The sequence below is a fragment of the Pieris brassicae genome, chromosome Z, assembly GCF_905147105.1.
Source record: "Pieris brassicae chromosome Z, ilPieBrab1.1, whole genome shotgun sequence".
NCBI classification, from domain to species: domain Eukaryota; kingdom Metazoa; phylum Arthropoda; class Insecta; order Lepidoptera; family Pieridae; genus Pieris; species Pieris brassicae.
Window position 1 is genome coordinate 7,446,961 of NC_059680.1, and position 16,811 is coordinate 7,463,771.

Consider the following 16,811-nt stretch of genomic DNA (forward strand, 5'->3'; position numbering starts at 1 on the left):
TGAAATGCCTATAAAATTGGATTAATAATAACTTTTTTGAACCCTCCTATTGATGTTTCCTCAAAATATGTGGGCGATCATTCTAAAGAGCCTGGCCAAGGGATTCATTAAAAGGTAGTTAAAAGAATGGAAAAAGATATCAAGACTCAAGTCCATTGGAACGATATTGACTTTATATGAATATTAATAAACAAATAAAAAAAATAGTTGTTATTGATTGGTTTGTTGTTTCATATTAAATTTTACCCGTTTGATCATATTTTATCATAGCTCAATAATTAAAGTTAAAAATTATGAATTTTTTACTTTACTTACAAAATTATGAATATACTTTTGTCTAATGGGTCTCATCATCTAAATTATGTTGGATAGAGAATCTGTAGGCTATTTGATAAGATTAAAAAAAAAACATTTTAGATTATTTATTAATTAGTGCACATATAATATATCCAAATTATTATTTTTATGATTTAAGCTACTATAGGATACGATACTTAAGGATTCAAATTAAATATTCCAAACATTTAATTATTTAAAGAACCTGCCAGAACGCATATCTAGGTTGATGGTGTCTCATCAATTCCTATGATGGACCATGCTTAACACGTAATCGTCAAGATTTTTTCGTCTTAAAATATACATTTACTTATTATATTTCAATCAAAAACAGTCACCGATAAAACTCCGATTTAATGCCTACTAGTATTAGGATTAAAAAGGCGAAAGCTGTAACGGTTTTGTATCACAAAAACATCAAAAATATATTATATATTTTTATTCCATAAGGTTTTGAATCCATTTTTATACTGGCAAAAAGCCAGTCATCGTGGAAGCCGCAACAATGTTACATTCCTTTTACTTGAAACTGGCATAAAGTCAAAACTATTCCCATAATATTAAAAAAAATGTTAGATTCCCTTTTTTGTCTGACAATATTGTACGTAATAACGCTACGGGATACCGCTGCCAATCGATATTAACACAACCAGAAAGCTTGCAAGCGCGCTGCCGGTCTTTTAAGAATTGGTACGCTCTTTTTTTGAAGGACCCTAAGTTGAATTGGTTCGTAAATACTTCAGTGGGCAGCTGGTTCCACATAGTGGTGGTGCGCGGCAAACATTGCCTTAAATAACGCTGGTGGGTGAGGTGATAAGGCTGGTATTTTGTATTCTGCATTGATATCCAATGATGAAACTTAGCTGCAGTTGTCCGAACAACTGCTCTGAACACTCTCCAAGTTAAATGCGGTAGATGATGCAGAGAGATACAACATCTCTACGCAACGCCAAGGGATCAAGCCGCTCGGAAAAATATGGTACTGGGGAGCTCCCACCCAGAGATGAGAACGGTACTCCATGTGGGGCCGAAATTGCGCTTTGGAGAGTTACAAGAGGTGGCCCGGGGTGAAGTACCTACTGTCTCGCTTTGCTAAGCATACGGAGCTTCTTAGAGGCTAAATTACCCTTCCCTTCCTAATGACCGCGAAACTGAACGAACTATGTTCAACAGTGGTAAAAACTTAATAATTTTATTTTCAAATATGATACAAAAAACAAATATTCACAGACCAATGGTATTTGTTCTTATAAGTCAATTGTCATATGTCATTGGGACTGTTATCCGTAATCTGTACCTGCGGTGAGCGGTCAGAGATTTTACCGACGTGTACTTTTAACATTCGGTGGAATAGTAATCCATTTTTATAAGTTATTCTTAAGGTTTTTGGAACTTTTCATGAACAGTTGTAGCATACGTGTCCTTTAAAAAAATATTATTAGGTCGGGGGAACATTCATACAATTTTAGTTTAATCCTCTAACTGAAGAGTATAAATTAGAATAGTTACAATTTTAGTAAACAACTTGAAAATGAATAGAAACAAGAGTGAAATTCGATTTATTTTTTATGCGAGTGGCATATTTATTTGTTATTTTATATTTGGTATGTTGCAAGAGAAAATAACTAGAGGAAAATATGGAAACAATGATAAATTTACGTGTACTCTTTCACTTGTTCTCGTTCAATGTATTGTTAATTATATTTTCGCTCAAATTTTAATGGTAAGCTTCCCTAATGGATTTCCATAACTCTTAAAAAAATACTTGCATATTATTTTTTCCTATGTTTGTTACATAAATTAAAATTTTGTTCTGTGATAAATTCTTTCAGCTATCTTGGAAGCATGAGAAAGATACAACAAGCAAGATGTATTATTTTTCTTCAGCCCTTACCTACTTGTTGGGTATGGTCAGCTCTAATATGGCTTTACAATGGATCAATTACCCGACACAGGTAAGATCTTTGTCTAAAATATATTTTTTATAAAACATTAAAGATCTTTAATGAGTATAAAATGTGTTTTTTTTCAGGTTGTCGGGAAAGCAGCAAAACCAATACCAGTGTTGATACTTGGTGTTATTTTGGGTAAAAAAGTGTATCCTATAAGAAAATATTTTTTTGTATTACTAATTGTGATCGGTGTGGTTTTGTTTATGTACAAGGAACAAGCGAGAATGGTTGTGGAAGAATCTCAAGGTTTAGGAATAGGGGAGCTTCTACTGTTTTGCTCATTGACTATGGATGGATTGACTGGTGCTGTGCAGGTTAAAAAATACATAATATTATATTAACAACATGGCTTAGTTAGGGAAATTCTGCTAATGCTAATGCTAATATTAATTATCTAGTGGTGCTATAAACCCATGTGGGTATTGACCTTATATTGCATTATTGTTTTTTATATATTTTTATAGGTGTATTACTTTTAATTGATCAGCGTTCTGTGTCGTAATTTCATAGGTTATCAGGTTTTGTCTATGACAATGTCTTAATTACATAGATACAAATTTGCTGACATGATCACAAGATTAAGGTTAGCTTGTTTAAGCCACTAGTTTAGCCCTATTGAAGTGAAGACAAAAATAAGATTTTGTTGTCTAGTAGGCATTTGACAACTATTGTTGACACTATTTTTGGTGATAAATCCATAAATGTATTTTTTACTTACTCCTCTCAGATATAGAAAAATATCTCATCTGCTTAGATATAAATAGCCCAACAAATCATATATTTGATATAACACTGATATTACTTTATTTGTAAAGTATAATTGTTACAAGTTTTTTTTTGTTTAATAATGTAAGAAATTCAGAGAAGTTATTTAAATTTCAGGAGAGGATAAAAAGTGAATCATCTCCAACAGCCTATTCCATGATGTTAAATACAAATGGATGGTAAGTTTATTAATTTCAATTTGTATTATGTATTATCTGCTGTTAGTTTTTATATTTGTGACTTGATCAGTTATTTACTATTTTTTATAATAAGTCTCTTGTTACGTCATTGAATCCTTATCAATATGTTGTATATGTATTAAAAATAATTATAGAAACTTGTAAGAAATGTAAACACCAATCTAAACTAATAAAAACAAGTACTATTCATATTGTGTTTGTGTTGACATTATTAGTACATGTTTCACCTGTCTTGCAATTTTGTCATGTACTTGTACAATGTCATGTACAAAATTGCAGGCACCCTGTAATTAAAAACTAATTATAAAGTATTTTAAATTATATTATGATGTATGTTTATTATAGAACATGGGCAGGAGGCTCACCTGACGATAAGTGATACCGCCCATGGACACTCAATGCCTGAAGCCTTGCAGGTCTGTTGCCGACCTTAATGAACTCTCATATTCCTATGAGGTAAATTTACTGTAGGAAAATTGTTTGTGTGCCTTATAAACCATTTTTGACAATATTCTCAGAAATTATGCTCTAGACTTCCAAGTTTCAGAGAATACACAAATCATAAATATACATATATAAATCCTAAATATAAATTAAATTTTGTTTGTCGTTTAATGTTTTTTATACATCACTTTTATAGGTCAACACTAATCTTAAGCATAAGTGTAATTCTTACTGGAGAATGCTTCAAGTTCGTCGCTTTTGTCAACCTGTATCCGGAAGTACTAATCTGGCTTACAGGGTTGTCTCTAATGGGCGCTTTGGGACAATTATTCATATTTTTCATGGTAAGTTATTAATTCCTAATATGTGTATTTAATACTACTGCGACATCTGTAAAAAATGTAGTTGTTCATGATGATGATTATTATTACCTAGTAATTTGGTATACTTTATTAGTATACTATATTTACAATATAAAAGGCAGATTGCCTAAGTAAGGCAAGTTACTGAAAGTCCTAACGGCCCTGGTAATGAGGCCTAATAATAATAGCCTTTTAGATTACTAATAACTTTTGTTTTGCTAGAAATTGAACCCTAAAGGATATATACATTAAATAAACAAAATTTACACTTCTAGGCAGTAAATCTATATGGAAATTGAATTTTTTAAATAATTTATGGTTTTTTTGAGTAAACAGTTTCTATTTCATCTTAAACCCCTACATACCTGTCACGTATTATGTGCTTGTTGATAGTTGTGCTGGATTTCAAAATACTTAATACTGAAAAATAAAATAAACATATTTTTTAGGTTTCTGAATTTGGACCTTTGCCATGCTCCGTTGTAACCACAACGAGAAAGTTCTTCACCGTCTTGGCGTCCGTAATTATTTTTGGAAATGTTTTGATGTTAAGGCAATGGATTGGTGCTATTCTTGTCTTCTCTGGTAAGTTATGTTTTGTTTTTAATTATGGAAATAATACATTACGATCAATATTTACTGAATTTACTTTTCGGAAACAATGAATTGATTTTGATGATGATTTCATTGTTCAAGGGACAGATATGATGTAATCTGTCCTTCGCTTCGAAACGAGGAATTAATCTCTGGAAAGTGAAAGCAATTATTATTTAATATTTAAGTATTTTCTTAATATTTATCAAAGCATATAATAATTGATATATGTAATAATTGGATAATAATAATTATCTCTCATTTATACATATTATATTTTTCAGGTCTATTTTTAGACATAATCTGCAGAAACGGAAAGAGTCCTGCAATGAAGATAGCTAATAAATAAATTTGTTTAATGTTCTGTGGAAACATCAATATAAAAATATTATATTGGCCAAATATATAAAAGTGATATCTGCCGATTCAATTCACATCATTTCATTTTTGTGTATTTGGAAATTAGAATAAATGTTATTAATTTTAATTTTTAGCAAAATATTATTTTTTGAATATTTTTATACAAGAATATGACTAAACGGGTCTTCCCCAAAGATTTTTGTCTAAATAATATTTATGTGTTTATTCACATTTTGAATACAGTACTAAATTTTTTGGGATATTGTACAAACTTTATAGATATGTATTATGTATGTTCAGCTTGTTTATTGATAATTTTTAGCTACTAACCGTGATATCACGGGTATCCAATCTAGTACTTCCGATTTATACGGCATCAAATTAAACCAATAAGCCACAGAGGCTATACGATACGTACCTATACGTGTTTGTATTAAAAAATCTGATAAGATATGCAATTTTATTTCAATTAAATATTTATCATGACTTATGTGTATTTGATGAAATTGTGATACGATATGACATTTCGTTTACTTAATATAGCTAATTTATGACATTTTATTTTTAAAATGAATTTGAAAAAATAATAAATATTTGACAATATTAGTGGTTTTAATAGTTACGGAAATCTATGGATCAAATTCTTTTACTAGATGTACATAGAGCGCTAATGTCTGTCCTGATATTTAGAATGTTTACCAAAAGTAAACGTTCTCCCGGGTACGTAAATTTCGTAATAAAAAGTATTTATTTATTTATGTCTTAATCCTACAGCTTACATAAATTATATATAATAACAAACAGATACACCGAAAATATAGCCAGAGATGGAATACATAATACATTTAACTAAAAAAAGGTATTGTACCTCGTTCTGCATGTGTCTTCTAAAAAGTTAAGAAATAGTGTCATGGATGTCCAAATAGGTTACTGGTAACAGATTGGCGAATTTCAGGTTCGCAAAGACTAGTATAAAATGTAGGCCACAAGCCTTAGCATATCTAGAGGCACAAGTCTTTGTGTGAACTTTCGAAAATCCTACATCTCATCTCATGTCTATGACCATACTGAAGTAGGCACGATCCTCCCGGCCCTATATAGGTATAAGATATAACTTGGCAAGTATTAAAAAAAGTTCTAAGTGCGTAAATTTAATAACTAAGGATTCAAATTAATGAATCTTAATAAATTTTAATGATTTTTTACTCCATTGAACGATATTTCTTTAATTTACTACCTCCAGGGTACTCTGGAGGATTTGAAAAAAAGGAAATGTCTCCCGAAATAGATAATATGTATTATGTCTAAGTTGTCATGGTAACGTTAATGCACTATATTCGTGTTCACTCTTGGTAACATTGGCATATCAGAATGTCAAAACTGAATTTCAAAGAAGTATAAATCACAATTTCTAAATGGGTGATGAAGAAGCAGCTACTCTCGAAGGACAATTCTATGAATATTCCAGGATGTTAGATAATAAACGCGACGGTACTACCATCACATTATATCGGTCTGACTTTTGGATGCGTCAAGCAAAGCTATTGGATGATAGAAAGTTTACGATGACTGATACTGGAATATTATTTAATAAATTTTGGTGAATATAACCTCTGTGGCTTAGTTTTTCGTACCATGTATTGAGTGTAAAAAGGGAATAAAATATGAAAAATATAATGTATTCAAGGTCCGAATCCATCTTTGCCATATAGACTTTGCAATTCCAAACCGTATGTACTTCTTATAACCTCTATAATAATAATAATAAATGTTTTTTGCCTCTTCACCATATGTTTATATATGCTGCAGGTATTGACCATCTTTGTGGGAGGTTGGTGCCTATAATAGAAGTTTAGAAGTCTTGTGCTAACTACTATGATTACATACTATGACTAAACTTAACTAATAAACAAAATAAAATCAAAGCATGAGTAGTTGTGTGTGTGTGAATATGTGTACCTAAGGATGTGTAAATTAAGCCTGTGTAAAAGAATTTAATTTTTTAAACTACCTAAACAGTATATAAGTTTTATACTACCAACCACACCGATTACTTTAACAGCATCAAATTTATTTACAGTAAGTCTGAATTAGACTGGGATGAGTGGAACCAGTTTTTAGATGAGGTTTGTGAATTAAAAGAATTTGACCAAGAAAAATGTCGTGAAACTCTGACCAATTGTGGGCTACCCGGCCAAACAGCTGTATTAGTGCCTCAATATAGAGATTTCTTTGCGACTTATAAACCCAAAGAAAAGTTGCCGTTTTAATACAACCTGCTTCTTTAAAGAAAATAAAGTTTTTAAATTACACGGTTGTTTTCATCTTCAAATTAAATTTCTCTACTAGCGAACAGTATCGACTATGCATGGCTACTACAATTTTATAAATTATCATTTTATTGGATAAAATCGACCATCCTGCTTATAATTGTGAATTATACAAGTATTTTGATAATCCAATCACTTTTTATAAGTAAACGACGAAGACCTGGGCTTCGTACAGCGCTGAAAATAAAATAAAAACTCCGTAGTCGATAACATATAATAAAAACAAACATACCAATATTTTTTATTACGATATTTTCTAGACGTACATTCGTAACCAGTATTGAAGTACTTTATCAGAATAATTAATTATAGAAATGAGACAGACTATAAGACTGCGGGTACGGTTCATGATTTAATTTTGTTTTTTGTCTTTCTTATAAATATAATTGTTCTGTATTTCGTCGTTAGTGATATTTTTCATTGTTTCTTGTATAAACAAGCTTAATTGTGCTTAATTAAAAAGGTGTAAGTAACGGAAGGTACACTCTTTCAGGTTCTGTTAGTAAATATTCTTATTTTAAAGTCAATTATGTCACTGGATATAGAACGATTCGTAATAGAAGATACGAGTGACCCGGCAGACCAGTTAAATTTTAAAAGAATTCTAGATATTATTTCTAGATCTAGAGAGAAGCCGCACACTTATAGAAGGATGGACGAACGAGCTGAGAAAATTAAATTCTTGTACAATTTTCTCAGGACCAAACTTGGCCCTAGTAAAATAAAAAAAATTCTTCGTGACCAAGGTGAAAGATCCAGTGTTTCTAAGGTGGACTTAGAAGGATTAATCGAGAATGAACTTAAAAACGCACTCGCTTTGAAATCATCAGCGCTCAATGACCGACCAGTTCTCCAAAAAAGGGGAAGAAATGATTTTCTTGTGATGAAACCTGAAGTTGTGGACCCATTTGTAACTGTGGTCCCGAACAATATTTATTATAACATTGAAAAGAAATGTGTTAATTGGTTAGACGATTGTAACCTTCAAGGTATAAGGGCGAGACTGCTTCAAAAAGTTAAATCTCCATTTAAATAAAACTTTTTCCAAATATTTACCTATGTACACGATACATGGTAGCAAGGTTTAAGACTAAATAAATATAATATAAAAAAAGACATTCGTAATCCTTTAGGCCTCAAATAACGTTTTATAATTTAATTGCAAACATGAGTGTTCTATTTAAAGCATGTACGATTATGAATAAGGACTACGATATAAAATAAAACAATTTTCTACATATTCACAATATTTTTATTTATTGTTAGTTGCATTTATTCACTTATAATATAGGAAAAACATTTAACATGCAAGTATCATTGAAATAGGTATTCGCTATATAATTCCACAAACATTTGAAATCATCATTATTAATACAATGTAACCTTTTATATTTGTTGTGCAAATTATTCACTTCGATATAACTATTATTCACGGATTGCAAGTCGTTCCTTATTAAAAGCACTTATATGTACGTGGCCTTAAATTAAAGTAATCTATGAAATAAAAAAGCAAATTAAATGGCAGTGGTATAAAAAGCTAATGACGTTACTTTTGGCACATTACCCAATTGATCGATACTTTCAGAAAAAAAATGAAGTTATAACTATGTGTATAAAAAAATATAAAAAAGCCTGCCAAAACTTTTAAATTACAGTACAATACTTTCCTAACTACAACAATTAATTCTTATGGCACCAAAGACCCCCGATGGGGATATGTAACTTTAGATAACATACATATAGATATAATATATACGCAATCACAAAATCTACTTAAGAAAATATCTAGATTGATTTTTAATAAGAAAAAAAGCAATAATATTTTTTTTAATCGCGTTTGTTTCTGAAAGTAACGAAACATATATTTATTAACGCTACTTATTCTATAATATTATCATCAATTGACATTTATAATGCTTGGAACTCGAATATTTATAGAGAGTTTTATTAAATAGTGTCCCATAAATAGATCTTATTAACTAAGCAGGTTTGTAATTCTGCTGTATCTGTAACAAAAAACAATTATTTAACATCACAATAGAATCTACGTTTTGGCAAGTAAAGCTACCTATGAACCACGAATAATCCGTGAAATTCATTAGTTTTAGGTAACTTCAACTTGTGTGGCACATATGCCTTTAAGTATTATAATAATTCCGACAATATACAAAGCTGTGTTCTAAGATAATAACTAAGATACTAAACAAATTATGTAACATATTGTTAAGTCATTATGTACTTCATTGTTTTCAAACCACACAAATATTATCGGATTATATTTTATACTAACAATAAAAAAACTCACATAATTATATTCGACTCGTATTTCGTATCGTAGACTCAGTAGTGAATCGCTTGGCTGAAAAAAAAATCTCATAAAAATAGTAATACTGGAAATTTTATAAATAATTTTAACAAACACCTTTTAATTCAAGTAGTTATTTCTTCACAGCATAAACACGATTCCACAGAATGAGTAGAAGTAGGAAGTGTATTTACAATTTGATTTTTAGTGACGATTGGATACATTTTGTTATGACGTATAAAGCTGATTTCCAATCTAAATTAAAAAAAAATAGCGTTTATAGGTATTGGCAATTATACATTGTCAATATATGTATACTTAATTTAACCGTAATAAATACGTACCTTTTTTAATAATCATTTATAATAAATTTAATGAGGCATAGTAAGGACGGAAACAGTAAGTGATGAAATTTGTAGCTAATTTGAGGAAGGGAGTTGAAATAGTATCCAGGTGGGGGGGATTCGAAAACTTCAATTTCTTCAAAAAAGGGATAAACGTCTGGGAACATAGAACTAATTAATCCAGGGTAGCGTGTAAAGGGGAAAAGAATTGGTTAGTACGAAGATATGTAAGGGTTAGTGGTTTTATTCATATACAATTCTAGACTAATATAGATATAATTCAGCAGTCAGTAAATTACATACGCAATACTTACAACTATTTTTTATCGAACATTAATCAGCTATCGTGTTTAAGAGCACACTATTATAGATTTGTATAAACTAAAATACCAATTCGTCAAATATTTCGTAAGGTGTCCAACAGCCCAATTAATTTGTACGGGAATGACATTAGCTTACGATCTCACACAGAGACAATGTAATTTAGTTTAAACGGATATTGTTACTAATTGGATTAGATTTCCGAGGACCAGAGTGTAAAACTTTAACTTTTTCAAGCGAACTTGTCATACGAACTACAAATGTGTAATCATAAACAAACGAAGGTCGCTATTGTTTTATTTGTTTAACACTCTACGCCCATTATTCTCTTTTAAATATTAGGTCACTTAAAATCTGTGCTAGAAAGTTATCCCTTTACATTAAAAAAAATTATATATAAGCTAAAATAGCTTAGCTTTGAAAGAAACTGCTAGAGAGGGTATACTGCAATTTACTATGAGAGTGTGCAAATTATTGAATAGGTCTTCAAAAATTCGTAACATTGTATTGAATAAATTTACAAGGACTTTAAACTATATAAATTTTAAGCTCTGAAGACTAAAGTTACAAAATTAAAACTGCTGTCCGATGATGACGTGCGATTTGCAATATAATATAATTAAATTCTCATGAAAATAAAATTGTCTCTTTGTGAATAAGAATAAAGTTCTTTAAACATTAAATTGGCTTGCTTACTCTCTGCATCGTTGTGTGTTTCTGCCAGCAACGGCGACCTTGCCCAAGCGAAGCCCTCTCGTGGAACCAGTGAATTCTACTTGCTCTATGCAGCCAGTTAGACCTTGGTAATCGTCGTATTCCGCACTCCAACTCTCAGGAATACCACCTAAGACAAATAAAATTTTGTTTTAATCCGCGTCAAATAAGCGTAATAATATAATTTACTTAATATATAAACTGTTTAGAAGAAATAATAGAGCCAGCTGAAAGAAAATTAAGTAAACAAGTATTCCCAAAAAATACAGATTTAGAGGAAAAAGTGGCTTGAGGTTATTTTGTATTAGCGCTTAGCTAACTCTTCCATGTCTAATACGTTTTTGACATACTGAAGTCATACTTGTGGACTATGAATTTCAGGGCTTGTCTTTCTTTTTTTTAACATATATTTAAAATCTACTTACCAATGTAAATATTCGAATCAGCATTCATTACATTGGAGATGCCATTGGTCGTTTTGGATTTAGAGACACCGTCCACGGCCAGCTCAACGCGGTTATCATCGAAGATCTTGGCAATGATCTGAAAGGTTATTATAATGCTACTATCGATAATCTTCACGTCTTTTAGACAACATACTTAAAACTTTGTAATATTCACCTTAGATAAAGATTTAGTCATAAATACTTAAATTGTTAGAATTAGATGAAATAATTAATTACATGATTATGTATTTCTTGTGTCTGTTCTTGTGTATGTATAGGGTTTAAAAAAGTATTACCCGGACATTAATTACGTCTGCGAAAACTTTATGCCTTGACTTTTGGCCTTAAATACTGATCAAATAATATACTCTCTCTTGTGAGTTTTTTTTGTAGACTATATATATATATAAAAGAATTTAAATAATTATTCGTTAATGATTAATATTCAATTATGTTATGTTTGATTCACTTACAAAGTGACTCTCTCCATCAATTACGGTTACTCTATCGATAAGTATACTGTTCAATCCACTGCCCGTATCCCATTCCATCTCGACAAGGCCTCTATTAACTGAAATTATTAAGAAAAAAATACAATTAATCCCAGAATATATACAATATAGCAAACTCATCAAAGTAAAATTACGATATAACTATCTACTGTGCCTTAAAACGATTTGATTCGCATTTCGATTGGCATTTGACATTTCGGTCGAACGTCATATGGAGATGACTTGATATTCCAGGAGTTTGACTACTTATAGAATGAAAATATTACACGCACGTATTTTATTTAAATAACTACTATTATATTTCGACTATTGTTTTTACTTTTGTACGAACCACAGCGATTTTCTTAAGTAACATATTCTGATTATTTTATTTTGTAAAATAAAGTAATTTATAAACTATTTGTTGTTTAATTTTCACTTACCCTTAATTAATATGTAGTCTCCACCGCTCCTAAGTTTAGCTTCCCGTTGGTACAGGAGGACTCCATCGTTCGTTGTGTGGAAAGCAAGTGCGATTACTGCCGGTTCCATTTTCAACTGATCGTATCTTAAATAACTAGCTGGTAGTTCCAAGTAACCGTTACCATTGAAGCCGACGCTTTGCAGGAGTTCTAATACTATAAACATTAATAGTTTGTTTAGGGGGTTTCTTCAGAAGCTTATTTGTATATGAAATTATTCAGCGAATAAGAATTATTTAATAAATTATAGGTTGCATTTCTAGTGCATTCATTGCCATGTCAATGTCAACTTCGTTAATAAAAATAAATCGATTTTATGCAAAGACATAGCAAGCAAGCAAGTGGTACATTCAGATTGTTGTATTTTAGAAAAACCGCACAATTAGCCATAGAAAAATAGGCATGAAAATGTCATATTACTTATCATAATAATGAGAACAGTTAATTTATTTATATCTGTTGTCCAAACTTATAGTCTAAATAAATAAAAACTCTCCACTCATGTGAAATAATCCCTCTAAGAAGACACTTTGCCTTTAAAACTATTGAGTTTAAAAAAAAATACATTGGTATTTTTTTCTAAATACCAATGAATTTATCTGTAATTAACAGAGTGCCGCTACAACCATCTAAACCTGAGCCTTAGTTTGCATGTGATATTTTTTTTGCCTGTCTTCGAATTTTTTCACCATAAGCAAAAAAACACTTACTCATTTGGCAACCTTGACCCGCGTATCCCAAGGGACAGTCACATGTATAATTCATTCGGGCAGAGAAATCGCTTTTACACGTCCCACCATTTCTGCACGGCAGAGCTGCGCAAGGGTTGTTCAAGGGCTGTCTTTGGGAACTCAGAGGTACCCTGTACTCGCAGTATTGGCCGGAGAAGCCAGACGGACAAGTGCAGTACGTCGAGTCAGCGTTCAGACAATATCCACCATTGCGACATTGAGAACATATGCTCTCAACCTGAAACAAGGTTAATAAAAATTTTGATCAGATAAACCGCGTCTTGTTGACTGGACAGATGGAGCGAGATATGCAAAATGTAAAATACTCCTGAATTTTAAGTGCACGTGACGACATGGTGTAAAGTGAGCGAAAAGAAAGAAAAGAAGTTTAAATAAATTATTGAAAATATATATTAATTCGGAAATATATGTGAAAAAAGTGCAGTAAAATACTATGAGCGGTTACATTTTATTTACGGTATTTGGGCCAAATCATTAGGGGGTTTCTGGTCCTATGGTTTGAAAGACCCTATGGTCTAAAGCCCCCATGATAAATAGTTTTGACCCGATAAGTCGCTCAGCGGTATGCGATTACTTTATTAATTCATAAATAAATGAATGTATACTTATTTTTATTTTTTCAAGAAATATGAAATGAAATAAAAAATAATTAAAAAAATGTTAAAATATAGATACAAAAAATATAATTCTCACGTCTGGTATGTCTCCGCGATCGTAGTTGACGCATTCCTGAACATTTGCTGATTGAATTGACGAATTTATTAAGTTCAAGTCATCTCCTTGCAGTTTGACCTTTAAAAAATATTATTCACAAAATTTGTCTAAAAAATCTACAAAAGTAACAATTATGGTAATGTGAATGAACATTTAGTTTAAATCAAAATTTGGATGCAGATGACATTATAAAACAACATCAAAATAGTGTTAAAAGACTTTTATAGTTACACTCACATCCTTGATACATCCGCTAAAGCCCCCAACGACGCCAGTATTGTTGTTGAGAACGACGGAGTCGTCAACGCCGCCCACGAACAATGGTGTTTCCAAGCTCAGATACTGTTGGAAAATAGAACATTTATATAGGACAATCTTAGGTTTTATCCTCAAGTAATTGTCTATATAATTTTAATGAAAAAGAATTTATACACAACTCTCCTATTGATAAAATATTTATATATATAAATCTTCTACGCGTTTTTGTAATTACACTCTTTAACGGCATACATTTCATATGTTTAGTTCAAGTGATTTCTAGAATGGTTTAGATTTACAAACACCGTATCGTGTCAACTCGTAATTCTATAAAAATTATAGAAACCAGCATCTCACAATATTCGTGTATTATTAAAAAAGGGGCTACTTTTGGTTTTCTTTAATGCATATAAACACGTAATTAATACAACTATTTTACGTATAAAAATATAAAACCTACATACATCATTAATAAGAAAAACTAAGGTAGCCATTGTTACACTAAAGATAAATTTAAGTGGAAATGGGCGGGGCACATGGGAAGAGTAACAGAAAAGTAGAGCAAGAAACGGACAATTAAGAATGCTTCCTGGCAGATCGTACATGGCAGAGAGTGAAATAGTGCAGACAGGAAAGGCCGGATTTGGAGGAGGCCTTTGGCAAAAAATGGGACCTACAATATCTGTTGATAGGAATATAAATGTCTTTAAGGGTAAAAGTATCTAAAATAAAAGGCTATTAATATATAGAAGTATGTAATTATGTATGAGTATTAAATATTTTGGTGTTAATATTTTTTTATATAATTGTACCTATATCTATGAAATAAGTTTTATGATGTATATACATTAAAATAATAACGAATACATACCCTAGGTGATGGCAGCTTATGATTGTAGCTATGGATCATATCCACTGTCAACGAGACTAAATCACCGCTTCTAATAATTTGAACTGATGTCCATGAGTTAGCTTGTAGGGTCTTGTTACTTGTCAGTACCACAGGGTCGGTATCTGAAAATAGTAAAACATTTATGTAATTTGTTAACGAGGCATGGCAGGGAAAGCCAAGGGGATAAAATACAATCTTTAGAAAATCGCAGTTGAAGAGAAAACAAAAATATCAATAATTGTAACACTGCAAGACGAAGAAAGAAAGAAAGATACAAGATTTAAAATAGATAACAAGTGAAAGATCTTTGAGTATGGGATGATAATTTCGTCTACACACACTGGGGGGTATAATATACTACACTGCATACACAAGAAATCAGTGATGTTTCAACCAAGAACTGGCAGTTCTCGGCTTATTCCTGTATCGTTATTGTTTTTTAATAGGCAGGTAGGTGATCAGCGTTCTGAGTCTGACACAAGCCTTCGACTTTTGAGTCTAAGGTCAGCACTCCCGACGCGGAGAACATTATATTACAAATAAATAAAATCTTACTGTCGCCAAGGTCGTATCTGAACTCCAAGTGTCCATCACGAACTGTGAGAGATGTGAATCCACCGTAGCCTCTAGGTGATTGTGCGCAGTACATTATAATACCATCAGTTACAGGTGGTTTTGGCTTGATCTTCATAGACATTTTGAGATAACGTGAAGTCTGAGGCGGTTTGATCGCTAAGAATGCGCTACCCGTAAATGCTGGAAATTCGATATTTTGCCTAACGTCGCAACTGAAAATAAAAAGTATTATATTTTATTTATGAAAGGGTTTGAGAACTAAAATCAAATATAATTAAAACAAGATAAGTATACATTATACAACACTTGAACGCCTAGCAATTAAAATTCCTTTTTTTATAATATTTGTGGCCTCATTTATATTAGAAATTTAAAGGTAAATTAATTAAATGAGAATGAGGTTGGTCTGATTAATAAAAAGGGCTCCTAAAAATCACGGCTTACTTTCTTCCAGCATAAGTGACAGGACATGCGCATCTATAGCCATCAGCGGTGTCTGTACATTTCCCTGGTCCACACAATCCTGGGCGGCAGGCTTCGCCGGTCTTGTCACAGTTTTGACCAGCAAAACCGCCAGGACAAATGCATATATAGCCGCGTTCATTACGTGCCTCCTGTTATTGAAGTATTTTAAAGAATAATATAAAAGTGTTTCAAACATATATACTATATGCAAATATCAAAATTTTATATTTTTCTGTATACATCTTCCTATATTTATAGCCGAAATTATAAATCAATTTTTTTAAATACAATATATATGTTTTCAACGTAATATTTAACAAAGTCGTGGATAATGCCATATAAGCAGTGGACTGTCTCAAAACACTCTTTCAACACATTCTTTAACGCTCTGGCGATGTATAGCCCAAAGACATTAGATATTAATACGGATTTTTGGTCTTGGCTTTGAGAGTAAAGCTCACACCCTGTGTCTCAAATAGAATATGATTATTGACTATTATATACTAAGTGCGAAAGAATGCTCACAACTCATACCAAAAGAAATGTATCTAATAGCTACCTGACACACGCCGCTGTTGAGACATAGATTTGGCGTACAAGAGTCGCAATCGTAGACATTGTTTCTTTCTATGCTATCTGCCATTATATTCTTTTCTTCCTTGCCCAGTATCAACATGCTTACGCAACCTACGAATCTGAAAATTAAAT

At 31.4% G+C, this 16,811-nt stretch overlaps 4 protein-coding genes across 16 annotated transcripts in view; 3 read left to right on the forward strand and 1 right to left on the reverse strand.

Annotated features, from left to right (window-relative positions):
* Positions 1-1,640: 1,640 nt before the first annotated feature.
* LOC123718915 (solute carrier family 35 member B1 homolog) lies at positions 1,641-5,616 on the forward strand. Its single transcript, XM_045675914.1, has 7 exons — positions 1,641-2,059; positions 2,169-2,291; positions 2,369-2,602; positions 3,171-3,232; positions 3,894-4,041; positions 4,509-4,644; positions 4,938-5,616. Exons 1-7 carry the CDS (start codon positions 1,868-1,870, stop codon positions 5,000-5,002), a joined length of 960 nt encoding a protein of 319 aa, XP_045531870.1. The 5' UTR covers positions 1,641-1,867; the 3' UTR covers positions 5,003-5,616.
* A 104-nt stretch (positions 5,617-5,720) lies between these two features.
* Positions 5,721-7,323, forward strand: LOC123718917 (tubulin polymerization-promoting protein homolog). The gene is made up of 2 exons (XM_045675916.1): positions 5,721-6,613; positions 7,094-7,323. The coding sequence occupies exons 1-2, from the start codon at positions 6,429-6,431 to the stop codon at positions 7,281-7,283; spliced, it is 375 nt and encodes a 124-aa protein (XP_045531872.1). The 5' UTR covers positions 5,721-6,428; the 3' UTR covers positions 7,284-7,323.
* A 201-nt stretch (positions 7,324-7,524) lies between these two features.
* On the forward strand, positions 7,525-8,583 carry LOC123718916. Its single transcript, XM_045675915.1, has 2 exons — positions 7,525-7,681; positions 7,837-8,583. Exons 1-2 carry the CDS (start codon positions 7,658-7,660, stop codon positions 8,377-8,379), a joined length of 567 nt encoding a protein of 188 aa, XP_045531871.1. The 5' UTR covers positions 7,525-7,657; the 3' UTR covers positions 8,380-8,583.
* Positions 8,584-8,589: 6 nt separating this feature from the next.
* LOC123718911 (basement membrane-specific heparan sulfate proteoglycan core protein) overlaps positions 8,590-16,811 on the reverse strand; it is a 114,076-nt gene continuing 105,854 nt past the window's right edge. For 10 of the 13 annotated variants that reach the window (XM_045675910.1, XM_045675905.1, XM_045675903.1 and 7 more), the window contains 13 exons: positions 16,663-16,798; positions 16,083-16,252; positions 15,618-15,850; positions 15,042-15,184; positions 14,150-14,254; positions 13,892-13,990; positions 13,157-13,415; positions 12,408-12,602; positions 11,947-12,044; positions 11,453-11,570; positions 11,010-11,157; positions 9,649-9,702; positions 8,590-9,349 (listed from right to left, as the gene is read on the reverse strand). In XM_045675910.1, the coding sequence (XP_045531866.1) occupies positions 9,684-9,702; positions 11,010-11,157; positions 11,453-11,570; positions 11,947-12,044; positions 12,408-12,602; positions 13,157-13,415; positions 13,892-13,990; positions 14,150-14,254; positions 15,042-15,184; positions 15,618-15,850; positions 16,083-16,252; positions 16,663-16,798 (1,723 nt within the window). In that variant the 3' untranslated portion in view covers positions 8,590-9,349; positions 9,649-9,683. The remainder of the gene's footprint in view (positions 9,350-9,648; positions 9,703-11,009; positions 11,158-11,452; positions 11,571-11,946; positions 12,045-12,407; positions 12,603-13,156; positions 13,416-13,891; positions 13,991-14,149; positions 14,255-15,041; positions 15,185-15,617; positions 15,851-16,082; positions 16,253-16,662; positions 16,799-16,811) is intronic. The other 3 variants (XM_045675909.1, XM_045675908.1, XM_045675911.1) reach the window with 1 other exon arrangement.

Coding starts and splice junctions, on each gene's coding strand:
- LOC123718916 (XM_045675915.1), top strand. CDS start 7,658: ATGAGACAGACTATAAGACTGCGG. Junction 7,682..7,836: donor GACAGACTATAAGACTGCGG/GTACGGTTCATG, acceptor ACACTCTTTCAG/GTTCTGTTAGTAAATATTCT.
- LOC123718915 (XM_045675914.1), top strand. CDS start 1,868: ATGAATAGAAACAAGAGTGAAATTCGATTTATTTTTTATGCGAGTGGC. Junction 2,603..3,170: donor GATTGACTGGTGCTGTGCAG/GTTAAAAAATAC, acceptor TTTAAATTTCAG/GAGAGGATAAAAAGTGAATC. Junction 3,233..3,893: donor ATGTTAAATACAAATGGATG/GTAAGTTTATTA, acceptor TCACTTTTATAG/GTCAACACTAATCTTAAGCA.
- LOC123718917 (XM_045675916.1), top strand. CDS start 6,429: ATGGGTGATGAAGAAGCAGCTACTCTCGAAGGACAATTCTATGAATAT. Junction 6,614..7,093: donor ATATTATTTAATAAATTTTG/GTGAATATAACC, acceptor ATTTATTTACAG/TAAGTCTGAATTAGACTGGG.